The 19288-nt window shown below is 56.3% G+C and overlaps 1 protein-coding gene across 6 annotated transcripts in view; it reads right to left on the reverse strand.

Annotated features, from left to right (window-relative positions):
- LOC307175912 (uncharacterized protein) overlaps positions 1-19288 on the reverse strand; it is a 99034-nt gene that overhangs the window by 9532 nt on the left and 70214 nt on the right. For all 6 annotated transcript variants that reach the window (XM_079901605.1, XM_079901606.1, XM_079901607.1 and 3 more), the window contains one exon: positions 19136-19247. In XM_079901605.1, the coding sequence (XP_079757731.1) occupies positions 19136-19247 (112 nt within the window). The remainder of the gene's footprint in view (positions 1-19135; positions 19248-19288) is intronic.

Genomic DNA, 19288 nt, shown 5'->3' on the forward strand with positions numbered 1-19288 from the left:
TATCCACTTATTTATCCTTTCTGTTATACATAATTTTTTATAAAGTCCTTATTTTCATCTGTGATAATCTTCCTTCTGCCTGCAGGTCTCCCTTTATAATTTAATTCAGTCAGTTCTGATGAGAAAATATTTTCTAAATTTTGTTTGTCTGCAAATTTCCTTATTGCATCTTTCCTTCCAAACAACATTTTCTCTGCCTCTACAATTCCCAATGGGCAGTTCTTTTCTTTAGCACTTAAAAATGTTATTCCATTATTTTCTAGTATCCATTCAGTTTCACTGAGAAGTAAGCTGTAATCTTAATCCTATTGTTCCTTTGAAAGTAATCTCTCTCTTTTTCATCGGGCTGCTTTTAAGATGTCATGCTTTTCTTTGCTGTTCTGAATTGTACTGTGGTGATCTTAGGTGTGGTTTTCTTTGTATTTGTTCTTGTTGCGCTTTTTTAGTGCTTATTGAATTTATGGCTCCATATATTCCTTTTAGTTTTAGAGAACTCTCAGCTGTTAATATTTCTGAAATATTCTTTTCATCCCAATCTCTGTCTCCTTTTTTCTTTGGACTCCAGTTTATACATATGATAAAAATGTTTACTGTGGCCCATATGTCTCAAATGAGCTTATGTGTACTTTTTATTCTTTTCGTTTCCCGTGCTTTAGTCTTAATATTGTTACTACTCTATCTTCCAGTTCACTTACCTCTCTTTACCTGTGTCCAATCCACTACCGAGTTTTAAATTTCATATAATTTTTAATTCTATCAGTTCAACTTCAATCAGTTTATAGTTTCTAGTTGTCAAGTTAAATTCTTCACCTTGTCATCTATTTTCTTGAACTTGATAATATTTACCAAAATATGTAAGATCTTTAATGTTTAGGTCATCTATGATTCTGATTCTGTTTTGTTTTTTATTCTAATTCTCCTTTTCTTGGTAGTCTTGGTGGTTCTTCAGTGAATACCAGACTTGGGATATGACAAGTTGTAGAGAATCTGAATGACATTACAGTTGCCCTTTGGACAACCTGGGTTTGAACTGCACAGATCCACTTATACATGGATTTTTTTTTCAATAAGTAATACAGTACTACATGAGCTGTGGTTGGTTGAATCCTCAGATTCAGAACCACAGATAAGAAGGGCCGACCATAAAGTTATATGTGGATTTTTGACTGCACAGGGAGTCAGCATCTCTAACTCCAACATTGTTCCAGGGTCAACTGTATTTTCTTGAGGAGAGAATTTCCTATTCTTAGGTAAGGAGCAGAGGGGAAGATCACCTCAGTCACCTGGACCAACTTCATACTCATTTTCCTTCTTTATAAGGTTCAATGTAGATGTTGCATCAACCTTCCTAACACACACACACACACAGACACACAGACACACACATATGTAGAGACTTCCAATGTCCTAATTCATATCATTAGTTTTCCATTGGGCCACAAATCTTTCATAGGTTCTGATCCCCAATTTTGTCTCTTCAGCATTATGAGCCAACTAAGTCTTTGCTTTGACTTCAGTTAGCTTTTGTTTGACTTCTTAGCATCTTGTCTTGTCTACCTATTATACATGGAAAATACTGCAAGGGAACACTGTTGCTGAATGCAGCTCCGTTCTCTGAATCTTTACTCTCTCTGTGATTTTGGTCCTTAAAATTCTAGCTGCCTTGTTATTTCTCAATTCCAACTCTGGTTTCCTTAGTCCTATGACATTGTCCTAAGTCTACTGGCTTTTCTACCTCCTAGGAGCCACATTTGGTTTCTCAGACTTTTGCTCTTCATCAGTAGTTTCTAAATGACTGGGCTAGAAACGCATGTGCAGAATATTGTTCTCACTTCAGTGAGTTTCTTTCTCTATTTTACTTTTCTAGGTCATGGCTACCTCAGTAGCTTTCTAACGCTCACAGTCAAATGTTGCTTATGATTTATCTGGCCTTTCTAGTATGTTTTCCTAAGGTAAACTGATATAGTTGGAAACAGAAGTTCGTACCCACCATTTAAAAAATTCTGTTTTGTCTTTCTATGAATTCTCTTTTTGTCCCATCTTCTGTCACTTTTTCCTACCCAAAATTCCCATTCTCACAGATAGATTATTTTAAGATTAAAAATTATTATTAAGCTAATATGTTAATTTTGAAAGGAATTAATTTTGCTTTGAACAAGAACACAGATTGGTGAATGGAACATGGAAGAATCCTTAAGACCTTTTTCATCTCTAAGAGTAGTATCCAACCATCGGTACCATCATAAGTTTGTCAACTATGGAAGAAAGCAGTCTTTATAAAATCAGCATTTTTTTTCTTATTTTTTTGGGTGTCACCAGGACTTGCCTTAGACCACAACTCCTGGCAACACCAAATATAAATGAACCCTGTTACCCATGGGCGTTTACTTGGCTCTGCCACCCTAAGATTGGCCTCCTGGCTCCTTAACCCCAGGGGACTCTAAGCCCTGGGCCACATTCTTGAACCCAAGCCCTGCTCCTCTGTCAGTGGGCAGAATAGTCCTGATACCCCCTGGACCAGGGACTGGGCACATGGCCCACATCTGCCACCACACGGGTCAGGGCGAGAGGGAAGAGGGACCTTGACATTCTCTTCTGGTTTCCCTCTGGGGCTTGGAGTCAGATCCAGGCAAAGACCCCTCCCTTCCGTGTGGAGCTCCTGGCCCCTCATTTGCAGCACCCAAAACCTGCCTCTGGGGAACCCCTCATTTTGCTCCTTTCTTTGGCTGAGGGTGGCTCAGGAAGGAAGCACTGCTGAGACCCAGAATCCCAGGCCAGAAGATGCCCAACAAAGTAGGCTAGGCCAGCCCCAGGACATGATACTGGAACTCCCTCCTAAACAAGACTGAACTCATCACACAGATGGGGAAACTGAGGTCGAAGAGGGCAACGGCTTACTGGCGGAGCCTGGAGCAGAGTCTCTAATGGACACATTCCATGTTACCACCAAAACATGGGATTTCTAGAGTGCAGCTCACCCCGTGCTGACCCCCCCCCCCTTAGCCTGACCACCAAGGTCTCGCCTCCATAATCCCATCCCACGACACCCCCTTCCTGTGTCCCACACAACAGCCAGATTAGACCCCTTGCCCTCAGGCTGTCGTTCACAGGGCTCCTTCTCCCACCTCTGCCTGCCCAAGTTCAACCAGCCTCTTTAGGGTCCGGCTCAATGCCAGCTCCTTCGTGAGTCACCCAGAGCCCTCCTGCTCCTCTAACCTTCCGAGGTGCTTTGCCTCCACCCTCACACCCCGCGCTCTGTTGTCCACGTGAGCTGTGGTTATGGAGTGTGAGCTTCCTGAAGCCGCAGACCACCTCCCCTCTGGGCCCCAGCACCTGGCGCAGTACCCAGCACTCAGTAGGTGCTCAGTAAAATCTCCTCCTCATCTGATGCCCTGCCATGTCCTACCGATAACTGACAATAATGCCTATTGTTTATCGAGCATATACCATAAGCCCGGCTCTGGTACTGTCTCCCATCCTCATGTGATGGACCCAGGTCACAGAGGTTGTGTGACTTTCCTGAGGTCACAGCTCTGGAACTGGAACCCCACGGGTTCTTGTGCCTATATGAGTCTCCTTTCCTTCCCACTCACCTCTTCTAGATCAGACCACCATCATTTCCTCACCCTGTCCTGTCACTAAAGACTTCCCATGACTCCTTGTGGCCCACTAGACAAAATCTAAACCCCTGAGCATGGCATCTAAACTCTGTGACATCTGGCTTCTTCCCTCTTTGCAGCTTCTCCTCTAGTCTCTGAGCATCATCTCAGTTTCCAGCCTACTGTACCTTGATTTACTTGTAGGCTCTGCACATGCTTTGCCCTCTGCCTAGAACACCCTTCCCCTACTTTTCCTCCTGTGAACTCCTACACATCTCTCAACATCCAAGATCAAGGGTTACCTTCCATTCTAGTCAGATGAGACAAGCAGCAAACGAATTGGACACAAAATTGAGAGTTCTACGAGGGAAGGACCTGTGTCATCGTAGTATCCCCAATGCTTAACCCATAATCAGTGCTCAGTCAACATTTGTTGAATGAATAAATGAATACTCTATATATTCTTGTTGACTAAACGGAGAAATGGCAAAAGAATACAAGGCCACAGTATGCAGGGCTGGAGGTGGAAGGGAAGAGACTGAGGCCAGGAAGGCCAAGGACGTGGTGGAGTACAGTAACAAGTACTTCAGGGGCTGCTCTGCAGCAGAGCCACGCTCTTGGCAGAGGGAGTGTTTGTGAGAGACAGAGGAAGGAAAGTGATGGTGTGAGGGAGGCTCTGAAAGTGTGTGTGTGCACGCACACGCGCATGTGAGAAGGCGGTGGGGATGTATGCGGGGGAGTGTGCGTGTGTGAGTGTGCTGCATTTGTGAATCAGTCTGTGAGAGCGGTGCTGAGGAAGTATGTGAAGGAGTGCGTGTACGTGGCTTGTGGGTCTGTGGCGGAGAGCCCGTGCGTTCTATTTGTGCATGGGGGTCTGTGTGAGAAGGCGAGGGTGTGGGCCACGAAGGCTGTGCCGGAGGTTGTGCATGTCTGCGGGGTGAGGGGGTGGGGACAGTGATTGAGAAAGACAACAAGGAGGGGACACCTAAGAGGGGTGTGAGGGAGAAACCGTAAGTGTGCGGGCGTGGAGGGTGTCGTGAGCACGTGCAGGAGGAGACGGTGTGACCGTGAGTGTGCACGACGCGGAGGGTAAGGTAGGATGTCAGGGCGCTGCTGAGGGTGTGGCTGCATGGCCTCGGCCACAGGCCGGGAGCCAGAGGTGGGGGCTGGCCCTGGGCCCAGGATGGGGGGCTCTGACCGAGCAGAAGGTTCCTCAGAGTTCTCCCTGGAGCCACGGGTGCCAGATCACCACATCCCCAGGTAGAGAGCAGGAGGCCCAGATGTGTGTGTGCGCCTCACATTTTGTCCACAGCAAAACCTCTGGGCATTTATTTGTCTTTGTCTGTGTCCGGGTGTGCACGCCTGTGCTTGTGTGCGTGCTGCCGGCTGTGTGTCTGTGCCTGTCTTTGTCTCTGTATGTATCTGGGCCTTTGTCTCAGTGTGTGTGGCGGTTGGTCTAGGCTTGCCCACAAGATTGTGTCTGGAGTTGTGTGTGTCTACGTGTATCTGTGCCTGTGGGGCACCGGGCGTCCTTGATCTGTGCATGTCTAAGTAGGGCTGCGAGCATCCCCCTGGACCGCCTGTTTGTATCTCTGTCTGTGTGGCTTTAGTGTGAGTGGGAGAACGTTGTGCTTTGGAGACTGTGGATCTAGATCTCGGTGTATCTTTAAGTGTGAGTGTGTGCTTGTGTATCTGCATGTGAGAGTCTGCCATGCGTTGTAGTATGGAAATGCTTATGTGTGTCTGTGGAAGGTGCGTTTGTGAGACCAACGATCTCCGTGTGTCTCTGTGCCTCTGTGTGTGTATGTGTGTGTTGGGTGTGAGGGGTTTGTCACAGACTGGTGAGCAAGTTAATCTCAGACTCCGTGACACGTGGAATAAAATCACGCTCCCATAATGGAAGAGAACCAACTCTTCACCCTCTGCCCTGGGGGGCCAGGCTTAGGCCCCTATGCAGGGCCCCCTGTGGCCTCAGCACCCTACCCCCGCCTCTCCTCTGCCACACCAGGCTCATTCTGCCTCCAGAGTGCCCCGGTGCCCACTGCTGGCTGGGCTAGGCTCCAGGACATGTGACGGAGCCTTAGAGGCCTGTCCTGGGCCCCCCAGCCCCACCCACTGCTGAGGAGGGCCCTGCCCCACATGGGAGGGCGGGTGCAGGAAGGAATCTTTGGGCCCCTCCTCCTTCCGGAGGGGAGGGATGAGCTGCAGGCCCGACCTGGATCTTCCATCTCTCAGCAACAAGATTCCTGGTGAGCAGGCTGCGAGGCTTGGCAGGGCACCTGCCGGAGACCCGCCCTCACCCGCCAGGACGCCTGGGTCCCTAGGGCCGGGCAGCAGCGGGTTCCCTGGGGAGCTAGGAGGGCCCCAGAACTTCAGGCTACAGCTGCCCAGGACTATGGGAAAGCCAGACCCTTCCAGGCTCCCACCCCCAACCACACACGGCTCCTCAGCCCCCCAGGCAAACTGCCACCCTTCTTCTGGCCTCTCCCCAGCCTCCGCCTTTGCTTCAGAAAGCAGACCAGCCACCCAGCACCACCCACTCCCTACCTGAGCCTCAGCGCACACCCAGCCTGAGTTCAAGACCTCACCTCTGGGTTTGAGGGCTCTCAAGGCCAGGACTGTGCTGCTTATCTCAGAATGGGGCTTCTGAGGACAGGGCCATGTGTCCCGCAGCTGTGAAATCCCTCTTGGTCTTAGCACTCCTTCCTGACTGAGCAGTCAGGCACCAGGAGAGGATTTCAAACCCAAGGCTGGGGAAACTGAGGCAGTGAAGCTCTCTGCCCTGCCTACTGTTATGAATCAGAGGCCAAATCCAGTAGTCTAGACACACAAGTTCTTAATTCTGTCCAGCGGCAGTGGCTGCAACTTGTTCTTCCCCATAGGGGGTGCAATTTCGGGGTGGGGGAGGCATCAGTTGGAGGGAGAGGGGAATGGGCAGGTGGACCCCCCTCAACCCTCAGACTTGGATGAGCAGCCGGAGAGGTTTGGTAAGAGATTAAGGTCGAGGAGAGGAGAACCCAGATGCTCCAAGATTTATGACCGTAATTCTTCTCCCTTAAATTCCCCTCCAAGCCCCCCAGCCCTAGCCTGGTCCCTCCAGGGTCATGCTGTGGCCCCAGGCCAATGTCAAGGCCTTAACGCATCCATCAGTTGTTGCCAGGGAGTTTCCACCCCAATGGGTCCCAAAGGGAGGAGATCAACTGACACTATGGGCCCAGACCGACGGGGAAGGGGCATGGCCCTAAAGAGGTGGCCAACAGCCCCCTGCCCCCTCCCAGGATGTAGGGGCTCACAACCTCCAGGGAAGAAGCTAGGCTGGTGGGTGGGGTCCAGGAGGAGGTGACCTCCCAGCTCTGGCACCACTCCCAGCCCCGCCCTTCCAACAGGCCAGGAGACCTGGGATCCCACGGGGCCCTACAGCTTACAGGGTGTGTGGCCTTAGGCCCTTGTTGCTCCTCTCCAAGCCTCAGCCTCCCCACCACACAATGCAGGAAGTGGTCTGGATACCCCAGGCATCCCCCTTCAGCTCCGCTCCCTCAGTGCTAAGCCCTGCCCTCTCTCCAGTCCAGGGGTGTCACCTAGAATCTGGGCCAGATGGGGTGAGGCTTTGACAGTTAACTGGAGGAGCCCCTGAAGCCACCCAAGTCAGAGCTGAAGAGCGTATGGTGCTCACTCCTCCACCGCACATCCATTTTCCAGAAGAGTGAACTGAGGCCCTGAGAGAAGGTCGGGGTCTGCGCCAAGACCTGAGTGTTACTGGTGGGATGGTTAAGAGCACGGGCTCTGGGGACAGAAAGACTTAAGATTAAAATGTCAGCTGCAACAGAAACTTGTTATGTGAAGTCCCTTGCCTTCTCAGCCTCAGATTCCTCATCCATAAAATGGGCAATAGTGCCTCCCTCCTACGACTGCTGAGTTGAAATAAGAAAACGCACGTAAAGGGCTCGGCCAGTGTAGCAAACGCTTGGACAGTGGTAACTATCATGACTGTGGGTAGTATTAACACAAAGCCAAGTGGCCGGGGGGAAGGGTAGGTGGGGTCCCGACCTGGCTCATCCTCCAGACCAGGAGGGCCAGCCAAATTCCTCAGAGCCCCCCAGCTGTCTCCCCTCTTCGTTAAAGGCCTCTCATTAGTGAGCCTGGGCACCTGCCCCCCCACACGTAATAAGCCTCATTAGTATCTTAGCCCCAAGCTCTGAGCCCAGAGTCTGTGCATGTGCACACGCGTGAGGGTGGGGGGCTGCGACAGGCCACCAGCCAGGAGACAGCATCCCCGCCAACCACACCCCCTGCCTGTCATCAGTAGGGCCCGTCACCACCCAGCTTGTCACCTGCCTGCCTCACACCTGCACCACCTGTCACCCACCCAGCCCATCACCCACCCAGCCCATCACCTGCACCACCTGTCACCCACCCAGCTCGTCACCCACCCAGCCCATCACCTGCACCACCTGTCACCCACCCAGCCCATCACCTGCACCACCTGTCACCCACCCAGCCTGTCACCGGAGCTGCCTGACAGGCCTCTGGGTGGGGGACAGGAGATGGGGAGGAGAAGACCACAGGGGTGTGGAGCTGGGGGCCCCAGAGACCCTGTTAGACCCCCACTTCAGCTCGGCATCCTGCAGCATCGCCATGGCAACGTCTCAGCCGCAACCATTTTCCCAAACATCCCTCCCGCCCCCCAGGCCCTGCTCTTAGCTGAGCTGAGGCTGAGAAGAGCCTTGACTGACAGCAGAATGGGACAGGAAGGAGCTGCTCATCAGCTGGCTGGCCTTGGCCATCCCTGCCCTCTCTGGACTTGGTTACTCCATCTGCAAAATGGAGGGGCTGGAACTAGGGAGGCCCCTGAACAGTGGGTCATCCCTTCCCAGCCTGGATTTGCTGAGCCAGTGGCCAGTTAACCTGTGAAGGCTGGTGGGGGCGGGGTACAAAAGGACAGGGGGTTCTGGGTTCTTCCACACTCCTTTGCCCTGGCCCAGCTCACACAGGCTGGGCCTCTGGCCCAAACTCACATAGCAAAAGAGGAGGAGCAGGCTGGAAGGCAGAGGGGTTCTGCCACAGGACTGCCAGCTGGAGATGATGCCACAGTGGGTGACCCAAGGCTGAGTTGGCCCCCACCTCCAAGCTGCATTATTTATAAAACCCAGAGCTCCTAGCCGAGCAACAGCTGCGGTGCCGCCCCTCCAGGGGGCACAGGCAGCGGTGGAAGGGAGGTGTCTCCCCGGGGGAGCCCCCTGGGGTCCCGGGCTCCCTCTACAGCTGGCTGGGGCAGAGGCTGAGGTGGGAAAGGGGCGGCTGCGCCATCCTTCCCCTCCCAGCCCCCTCTCCTCTCCTCTCCTCCAGGCAGGCAGGCGGCGATAGGATTACTTCTGCATGACTGCCCGCTCCACAGGGTTCCAGAGACCCTCCTGCCTGCAACAATCTAAAATTCCTGTAGCCCGGCCTCTCTCCCTTTCTCCCCACAGTGAATGCTCCAGCTTCTAGCACAGTGTGCCCGCGGCCGCCACCACCACCAGCGAGCTGGCCGGGGCCCCAGGTCCCCGGAACCACGGGCAAAGGTAGACCCATCCTCGGGGTGTCCCTCGGAACCCTCTGAGGCCCAGGCCCTGGCCCATCCCCTCCGGCCCCTGGTGCCCGTCAGGCCCCACAGGGCAAGGCTCAAGCTGGGGTCGGGCCTGCCAGCTGCACCAAGGAGGACCAGCACATACGTGCAAACACACCTGGTGGGTCCTGGCGTGCCTGGCCACATCCTCTGCTGCCAAAACCTGGATGTCCCCACCTCTGCTCTAACCGCCCCCTCCCTAACCTCACTAATCCTTGCTACCCTGGGGTGGGCAGACAGCTGGGCCAGGCCAGCGCCTGTGGCTCCCCAGGGCACAAGAAGCAGGCAAGAGATCGATCCACTGAATTTTTTAAGGCTCTAATGGAGCCTGCCTCCCCAGACTTGGGGCCTGGGACACAGGCGATCTCTCAGGGACCCCTCCCTCAGCATTGCAGTTGCTTCCTCTTTCAGGTCTAGGGGGTCAGGGCACCTTTCTAGGAGCCTTTCCCCCAACAAGAGAAGAGGCACGAGGGGCCCCTGGGAAAGAGATGGGATTGGGGGGCTGTGAGCAATACCCAGAGGCCCCCCCAGTCTCCCCAGCCCTAATGCAGGCAGAAGCAGCTCAGCCTCTAAATCACTCCCCTCATGCTGCCCTCTGAGGCGGATTCTGTGCATCTGTAATTAGGGGGTGGAACAGATGGTGGAGATTCTGTTTAAAATCATGCATCTAGTAAAGTAACCTTCACTGTTGGAACTGACTCCCAGGGAGACCAAGCCCCAAGCCTGGATCTGGGGGTGGGGTGGGAGGGGAAGCATGTCAAGCCAGCACCTTCTCCATCTTTTTTTCCTGAAGCTCCAGACCCAGTGTCCCCCTCAGGTGAGCCCAAGAAGAGGGGGATTTGGCAAGCACCTGAGAATGTGCAGGCTGGGGGTAAATCCCCCTGCCCAGACCCCCCCACCCCCACCCATACACGACAGAGTCAGGGCATGGCTGGGTACTCAGAGTTCTTGGCTGACACACCAGGATGACCAGGTGCCAAGAGCCCCCAAAGAGGCCCCAAACCCCCAAAGCCCAGGCCAGGGTGCCCAGAGCACAGGGTCTTGGGTGGGGCAGCTTTGAACCAGATGTACAGCCTCACTGTCCAGGAATGAAAGGCCTGGGGCAATGAGGGGGTTGGAGATGCCTCCCCAGGCAGAGGAGGCTCTGGGAAGTGGGGGAGGACCAGGCAGCCGAGAATGAGAGAGAGCACGGAAGAGTGGGCCAGTGTGTCTTCAAGGCTGAGGCTATCTGGGGGGAGGTTGGGGGAGGGAGGCTGGGGAGGACAAGGTGGGGTGGGGGAGCGGTGATGGAGAGCGCTGAGGAGGGAGGCTGTGCTGGAACGTGTGATGGTGGGAGTGCGGCTGCAGGGTGAGGTGTGGGCGCAGGGCGGAGCTGCTCTGAGGGGTGACTGGGCTGGGGCCCTGTGTGTTTGTGTATGAGTGCGGGACTGGTGTTTGGAGAGGGGTGGGGGCTGTCCCTGGGCCCTTGGATGGCTGAGGAAAGTACTGGAGCTGGAGCTTGCTGGGGAACACACAGAGGACTGCTTGTTTGCGGAGGTGCTGGGATCTGGGGGGGTGTGTGCGTGTGTGGGATGCGCATGCACGTGCACGGCCTGGAAGGTACGAGAAGCTGAGAGGACATTACTGTTCAAAGATGCACCGTGTCTGTGTGTTTGAGGTAAATGGTGTGGCTACAGGGGTGTCCTCCTCCGCGTGGGTGTTGAGGCGGTGTGTGTACGTGTATGTCGCGGGGAGAGTTTGGAAAGGTGTAGGGGGCTGTATCAATGTGTCTGGGGACGTGATGAGCTGCAGCGGAGGGAAACGCTGGGGCCATCGGGAGAGTCTGTGGGTGTCTGGTTAGGTGCTGGGACTCTGAGAACCTGAGTGTGTGGAAGGTATTAGGGCTACAGTAGGGTCCTGGGTGTATCTGGGGAGGTGCTGGGATTGGAGGAAGAGTTGATCTGTTTCAGGATGTGGTAGAAGCCTTGTGTGTGTGTTGGGGTGTCTGGGGGTATATTGGGGGTCATAAACATCTGGGTTTTGGTTAAGTACTAGGGCTGTAATATGTGTTTGGGTGGGTAGGCATGTGGTGGTTGTGTGTTTGGGGGCGTGCTGGGGCTGTGTGTTTAGGGGTGCTGGAGCTGTGAGTGGTTGTGTATTTAGGAGGTACAAGGGGCTGGAGTTGGGCCCCTGTGCCCAGACAGGTGATGGGGCTGCGGGGTGAGGGCGGGTGCCCCTCTGAGGAGGTGAAGGGCAGAGTCCTGGCCTTTGCTCAGGGGCCCACCTGGGGGCTGCCCGCTAGAGCCCCTCTGCCGGTGGTGCCCGCCCACCCCCAGACCCCACGTCCGGGTGTCGAGACAGGCAGTCCATCTGTCTCTTCCTGTGCCCAGGCCGAAGGAGCAGTGCCGCCTCCTCGCTCCCTGGGGGGGCGGCAGCAGATCCCAGCCCACCCATCTGCCTTCAGATGGTCGAGGCAGGAGCCTCCACAAAGCTGCCTGGAGGGCATCCCTGTGTTTGAAGAGGCACGGGCTGGGGGGTGGGGGGAACTGCACAGCAAACAGTCCTCGTGGAGACTCCTTTGAAAACCACTGACGCCAGGAGAGACCAAGAGGGAGGACAGGGGCGGGTATGTCTGTCCTTGTACGTCGTGCGGGTCAGCGCCCAACTGTGTGCCTTGGAGCCCCTTTGCATGTGTTCATGCCGGTGGCCTCTGTTCAAGCAGCATCCTTGCCTTGGAAAACAGCCCTCCAACCCAGGCTACGAGCTCACAGCCTCACACAGGCAGCTACCCCCTCATCCATGCACCCTGCCTACACTACACTCACACGCAAACATCCCCCACACCTTCACATCTGCAGAACACGGCACCCTGGTACACATGCCCCTCAGCCCCAGAGTCCCAGTCCTTCACATGTGTACGCCCATGACACACACCCGCACACTGCAAAGCCAGGTACAGCCACATGCACCTGTCACATATGCATGCCTCCACACAGACATACCCGACAAGTAGCTGTCACACCCACACCCACACACTCCACACAACTTGAGGAGTGGATCTCCCTGTCACACCCATATCCCACCTCATATGCACTCAGTCTCTCTCATACACATTGTAACAGATACTCACCATCCCTGATACCTGTACATACGCGCACATGTTTGTACACGTGCATACCCACTCTCACCAGCTCTCAGCTCTTTCGCACCAGCCAGTTTCTCTGTGTCCAGGCCAGGCCCTGCAGGAAGGCTGCCACCGGCTGAAAGTGTCTCCTGCCTCCCTGCCCTGCCAGCTAGGTCAGAGTGGGGGGCATACCCCCCACCATGGCTCCCTGGGAACCCTGATCTTCCCCTCCAGAGAGAAAGAGTCCTCTCTCTGCTCTGGGGTGTCTGCCACTGTTGTGTGAGAGTGTGACTGTGTATGTGTGTGTATCAACATGTTTTGAGAAGCCACGATGAGGCCTGTGTGTCACTGCCTGGATGGGTAAGAAAGCATAGGGACAGGTTCACCGGTTATGTTTGTGAGATTCAAGATGAGTGTGAGAGCAGAGACATGTATGCCACAAAATGTGTATTTGTGAGTGTGTGTGAGGCCAGGCCCCTGTGGACAGGTGTGAGTATGGGGGGGTGCACTTACACAAGGAGACACACGGTGAGTGTGAGTGGGGAGTGAGTGGGAAGTATTCTGGGATATTTTCTGAGAGAAGGGGTATGTACATTTGTGAGTAGGGGTCAGGGCTACGAGAGGCACCCTCCGCAACTCCCTCCCCCTACAAAGAGATCAGGGGAAAGGGGTCTCTGGGATCTGGGGGGAGTGTGTGTGTGTGTGTGTGTGTGTGTGTGTGTGTGTGTGTGTGTGTGTGTGTGTGTGTGTGTGTGTGTGTGTGTGTCTTCCTCTCTCTCTTTCTCCCTGTGTGTGTGTGTGTGTGTGTGTCTTCCTCTCTCTCTTTCTCCCTGTGTGTGTGTGTGTGTGTGTGTGTGTGTGTGTGTGTCTTCCTCTCTCTCTTTCTCCCTGACCTCTTTAGCACCTAGAAACTGAGACGGGGGTGGAAGGAATGGAGACTTGGCTGGCCTGGGGGTTTGGGGAGGGAAGCAGGAGAAAACACCTTCCAGATTCTCATCAAATCCTTGTTTGTGGTTTGTAGCCTTCAGTCTCTCCTCTCTCTTTCTCTCGGTCTGGGTTTCCCCCTTTCTTTATCTCTTTCTGCCCCTCCCTCTCTCCCCCATATCTCTCCTTCTCCCATCTCAGTCACCTTGTCTCCCCCCTTGGATCTCCCTGTCTCCAAGTCTCTGTCTCTGTCTGTCTGTTACTCTCTCCCCAGGCCCTTCCATTTTTCTGACTCCTGTCTCTGCCAGCACCTCTGTATGTCCGTCTCTCCCAGCCCTGGTCCATCTGTCTGTCTCTCTCCGTCTGCCTGTGCGTGGGTGTCTCTGTCCATCTGCTCCGCCACCCATCTGTCTGGTTGTCTGTGCTAGTCCTTCTAAGGGTGCCCACTCGCTCACCAAGACACCCTCCCCCAGGTCAGCAAAGGCCTCTCCTGGCTCAGGGGGCGGGGAGGGGGTGCAGAGCTGCAGCTTCTGGAAGCTTCAGTAGCAGCTGGCTGAGCTGGGAGTTCGGGGCCAGCCAGCTGCAGAAGTGGCCCCTCCCCTGGGCTCCCAAGCCAAGGACCCCAGAGCAGAGAGAGGAGAAAGCAGGGCCTCACTGCAGCTGAGTCTGTGTGTGCGCGCGTAGGGGGAGGCAGGGGGCCTCACTTTGCCTTCACTTCACCGTTCCCCCCAAAGCCAGGCCCTGTAGGAGAGGAAGCTTCAGTGCCCACCTCCCTCATCCCCTCACCAATGGAAGAGATGCTGGGGATCCAGGAGGGAAGGGCTGGGGGATGCCAGGCCTTGGACGAAGCCATAGCTTCCTGTCAGATGGGTGGGAGGGGGGCTCCTTCCCTCCTCCCTCCCAGGCAGTCCCTGGGGATCCCTCCAGTGCTGGTCCCAGCTCCGGACACGAGGGGCCCCATAGGCAGTTCTCACCAGCTCCCACAGGGACCATTCCTACCTCCCAGCTGCCCCAGAGCCTCTGACCCACAGGGATAAGGCAGAGGGGGGGGGATCACAAGGGTGTCTCCTCCCTCCCCAAATGGAGGTTGGCTCTGGACATCTGGAGTTCGTGGCCCTGTCTACGCCCTGGCCATCCTGAGAGGCCCCAGGCAGTCCACCTACCATTGCCAGCCCGGCACCACACACACACACACACACACACACACTGCACCCCAGCACTCATGGCCCACCACCGCCACTCCCTGGCCCAGCAACTCTGAGGGCTCGAGAGGAGCCCTACCGCGGAGACCTGCACCCTACACTGACTGGTGGCAGCCTCCAGCAGGGCCCCCGGCACAAAGCCAGCAGCTGGAGGAAGTACCCCCCAACACTTCCCAGGAGGCTCTGTTCCTCCCTCTCTAAGAAGAGCTCACAGTCCAAATCCCACAATAGATGGGGAAACTGAGGAAGGGATGGGATGACACAGTCAATCATTCTTCCTGAGACCCTGGGGTGGGATCATAAATGAGGAATAGGAAATGAAAAGGACGCCGGGAATGAAAAGGACGCCGCAGGGGCAAGAATCTGGCTCCTTCCTGACCTGCCACGGGCAAAGTCCATGCTGGCTGCACAGCCCTGCACAGCCCTACCGCTGGGCCAGGGCCAGGGGCTGGCTCCCTCCCTCTAGAGCTCTCCTTGCCCCTGGCTGGGCCCCCTCCCTCTCCTCACTTCTGAGCAGCCCTCCCTACCCTCTCCCTCCCAGCTCTGGCTCTCCCATCCTCAGCTCTTGGAAGCCTGACTCACTGTTTCCCCTCCTCTCTCCCCTCCCTCCCTCTCTCCCGGCAGCGGCGCCTCCCCCTCCCCTGGGGGGGCTCTGGCCACAAGGGTGCCCGCCTGCTCCTCTCCCCAGGCTCTGGCCCCCTCCGCACTCAAGAGGCCCCCTGCAGCTGTTCCAGCTCTCTAACTACAGAGAGGTGGACGGAAAGAGCCTAGGTCCCAGGCAAGCAAGGGGAGGGGGCCCCTCTAGACTGGATTTCCTCCTGTCAAACAAGGTGGGGGGGGATCCAACCGGATGACACCCCTGGTGTCTCTAACAGTCCTAATGTTCCCCGCTTTTAAAAGCCCGGTGCCTCCTGACAGAGGGCCCACAACCTGTGGGGTGCTGTACCTGCCTCAGGCTCCGCCCCCAGGTCCAAAGAAGAGGTCGGCTCTGTTCCCAGACATTTGGGGAGTGGGGAGACGCTGCCCTGGGGCAGGAGCATTAGTCAAGTGACCCCTGGAATCCCCCTGTCTCCCCGTTCTCCCTCCTCCTGTGGGAGAGCTTCCTTCTCTCTCTCTCCCACCTGTCCTCCTCCCTTTTCCCAGAGACCTTTGCTTGTCTCTCCTTCAGATACTATCCTAGCAGCAATTGATCTTGGGTGAGAGGCTCTCAGTGCCCGCTCATTTTGGGCTGTGGGGTGGGGAGTGGCACATGCCTAGGCCTTCTTGGTCCCCTGGATGCCATCTCCAGGGGCTGTGATCCTGGCTCTTCTCCTTGACCGTTTTCTCTCTCACCCCCTCATCCCTGGCTTCTGTCACCATCTTTTCCTCTTTCCACCTCACGTCGGGCTCTCTGGGTCTCTTTCCTCCCCACCTCCCCCAGCTCTCTCCCTGGGGGGCCCATCTGCTGACATTAGCAACAATGTTACCGTTGCTCCCCCCCTTCAGTTCCCAGCTCCACCCTATCCTGGCTTCCCCCTCCCCGGCTCTGTCCCAAGAGACCCAGGGGACCCAGAGGCAGAGCTGGGCTCCATCCCATAATGGTGAGTCTGCTTGACCTCACTAATCACACCAGAAGTGCCTGGGCATCTGGTATGAAGGCATGGCACCCTGTGGTCTTGGGTGGCTGGCCTGAGGCACAGAGCTCTGTATTCCACAAACCAAAAAAAAAAAAAAGAAGTTGACTTGGGGTGGGGCAGAGCAGAGAAGAGGGGAAGTGAGGGGGATCAGGTTTGCCTGGAGGAAGCCCCTGTCCAATGGGGAACAGAGGCAAGAGGAGGTAGTGGCTCGAACCAGCGCTCCAGGCTGATAGAGAACAAGCAATGTCCCTCTGGGGCTCTGCCGGTCCAGATCAGCCCCCCCTAAAAAAAAGGTCTTCTGCCAGGGACAGTTTGCCCTCCAAGCCTCCAGCACAGCCACACCAAGCAGGTAAAGATCCCGCGTCTCTGTCTCTTAATCTCCTTTAGAATCCAAATCCATCCTCCCTACAGTACACCTCCACTTAGCTCAGCAGGGGGTTCCATAAGCCTCCCTGCCCCAATCTAACCAGGTGGAATGGGAGGGGACAAAGCCCCCCAGCTCCCAAGCCCCCTCACCAAAGGCCCCATCAAGGGCTGGGGAGCAATGCAAAACAATCCTGGAACCCACGCACCTTCAAACTGAGAAGCAACCCTGTCCATCCACAGCACCTGGGGGTGCTGGGGCTCCCTGCCCCCACGACCCTGTTCCAGAACCCCCAGCCCAGCAACCATAATAAACAGCAAGCTCTTTTTCTTTATGACACCAAATTCCTCCAAGCCGAACAGCTCCTTCCATCACTACCTCAGCCATAGATCACATTAAAAACTCAACAGAGGGCAACTTAAACACATCACATTTGTTTCTCTCTATATTATTTCAATAGTAACGGCATTAAAAATGGATTTTACTACACAAAATAAATATCAACACGTGGGCCGGGAGCCCAGGCAGGGGGAGAGAGCCCACCAGGAGAAGGTCCCTGAGGGCTTGGGCACAGCTTAGGCACTGACCAAGGAGGTGGCTGAGAGGACAGACTACACCTGGGGTGGGGTGGGGTGGGGTGTGGGGGGAATGCCTGGGGAGGGGGCAATGCCCGCCCACCTGGGCACCTGCCCCAATGCCAGACCCAGAGGGACAAGAGTCACTGGTTTGAACTGGTCCCCCAAAGCTCATGCCCTCACTGATCTTTGCAATCTCTGGAGGGTAGGAGCTCTGGGGCAAGAAGTTCACTAGTCTCTAGGGGTTATTCCAACTATTGACACAGCAGAAGAAAAAAATGAATTCAACTTACTATCCAGTTTGATTTTCCATTACTATAAAAATATACATCTGCTCAAAGGAGGGAGATGGCAAGCTGCAGGCACATGCCACCTGGGGGGTCCCCCTGCAGCTCACCACCACAACCCAGCCTGCCCCTCCAGGCGGCAGGGGTGGGGGCTGTGTGTGGGTGGGGGACGACCAACTGGTAATCTGTCACCTACAGCCCCAGCTCACACAGCTACACACACCGGGCCACACGGAACAGGAACAAGCCAACAATAGAAACACCCCAAATGCTCCTGGCAGGACTCTGCCCAGGCCCGGGCGCATGCCCCCGCCCTGCTGGCTGCAGCAGCGGACAAAATGTGGCCACCCTGACCCGGAGGCAAACTTGTCCTCACATCCTGAGCTCTGCACAGGGAACTGGGGCCAAGTCCCGCCTGACACCAGCTGGTCCGGCGGGAAACGCCTGCCCAGCCAGACAGGCACAGGCCCCCCAAGAGTCCCTCCTTGTGCTCAGGGGCCAGGCTGGTGCAGCCTGGCCCTACCTCCCAGGGTGACGCCTGGGCCCAAATTCAGCTGGCCCTGCCAGTCAGGCACTGGTGCAGAACGGAGGGCACCAGGCTCAGCCCCGCCCAGCCCCAGGGCCCCCAAGCTAGGAGGGAGGGGGGACTCCCCACCCCTCCACATCCGGCCCTGGCCCCCAGGGTCTGCGGTAGAGAATTCCCACCCCCGCTTCTCTCTCTCTCCCTCCTCCCTCTCAGTGCCCGCTGCCCGTCTCAGGGACGGCCCCAGCTCCCGCCTCCGGCCAGCAAGGCCCACATCCTTCCTCCCTCAGCTGGCCCCTTCGCCTGGCAGGAGGCTGGGGCGTCAGGCTGCTGGGGAACCCCTCCAGCTCCCATCAGTCTTCATCCCCAGCCCCCAAACTCTGGGTTGCTGTCCCTTTTCCTGTAGAACAGGAAACAAGGTTATTTCCTAGACTCAGAGCCAGCTCTCTGCCCCTCTGGCTCTGCCTGGGGACCAGGACCCAGCAGGGGAATGTGCCCTTAGCCAGAAAGCAGAGGGATTCTGCAATTCACCCCCAGCTACCGCCCCAGGGGGCTGACAGCAGTCACTCAGCACCCCACCCCCTGGGTAAGAGGGGGCCCGATTCAATCAGAGCCTCAGAGGAAACGCACTGATAGGCGATTATTTATTTATTTATGCAAAAGTGAGCCGACTTTGCTCGCCAGGTAACCGGGCACGCGGCCCAACCCCTAGGGCCCTGGCCGCCCCCAAATCCCTCCTCCGCCCCACACCCGCTCCTGGTCATTAGGTCCCCGCCTCTCAACTCCCAGAGCACCAGCAGAACCTTGGGATTTGGGGGTTGAAGGGGAAGGGCTCCTCCCTCCGCAGTCTCCCCTTTTCCCAGGGCCGTTCCTAAAATCCAGCCTTGTTCTCCGGTCCCACGGTCCCCCCATTCACCCACCCCCGCCACATTCTCAGCAAGCTGGAGAGCAAACTGCAGTTTTAAATCCAAGGACGGAGGGAGGGGGAAGGAGGAGGGGGCACGCGGCAGCGCTGGGCGCGCACCTCGCCCCCGAGCCGGGGGAGCCGCGGGGCGGCCAGGAAACCCGAGAACCCCCACCCCCCGCGCCCCCTTCTCGTCCACCTCCCCCTCCCCCTTCCCGGCGCTGCCTGCCAGGCTTCGAGCCGAGCCTAGCCGAGCCGCGGGCCCCGGTGGAAACAAAGACCGATCGCACCGCGGGCACCGCAGCCACGGGGTCCGGCGGACCGGACCCGGGCGCGCGGAGGGGGCGCAGAGCACCCCCGGTGCGCTGCACAAAACAGCCCGGGCGGCCCGTCCCCAGCGGGGGTCTAGGGCTGCGGAGGAGGCGCCACTCACCGGAGTGCTGGGCTGCTGGCTCCGTTGGTCCGAGCCAGGCGAGGGGCTTTGGGGGTCGTCTGTCTTGCGGCCGCGGCAGCGACGCGGGCGCTCGGCAGCTTCGCCGCTAACCCTAAAATCGAGATCATATTTCCCTTTGAGTCCTAACACTAT

The sequence above is a fragment of the Stenella coeruleoalba genome (assembly GCF_951394435.1).
Source record: "Stenella coeruleoalba genome assembly, chromosome: 17".
Taxonomy (NCBI): Eukaryota; Metazoa; Chordata; class Mammalia; order Artiodactyla; family Delphinidae; genus Stenella; species Stenella coeruleoalba.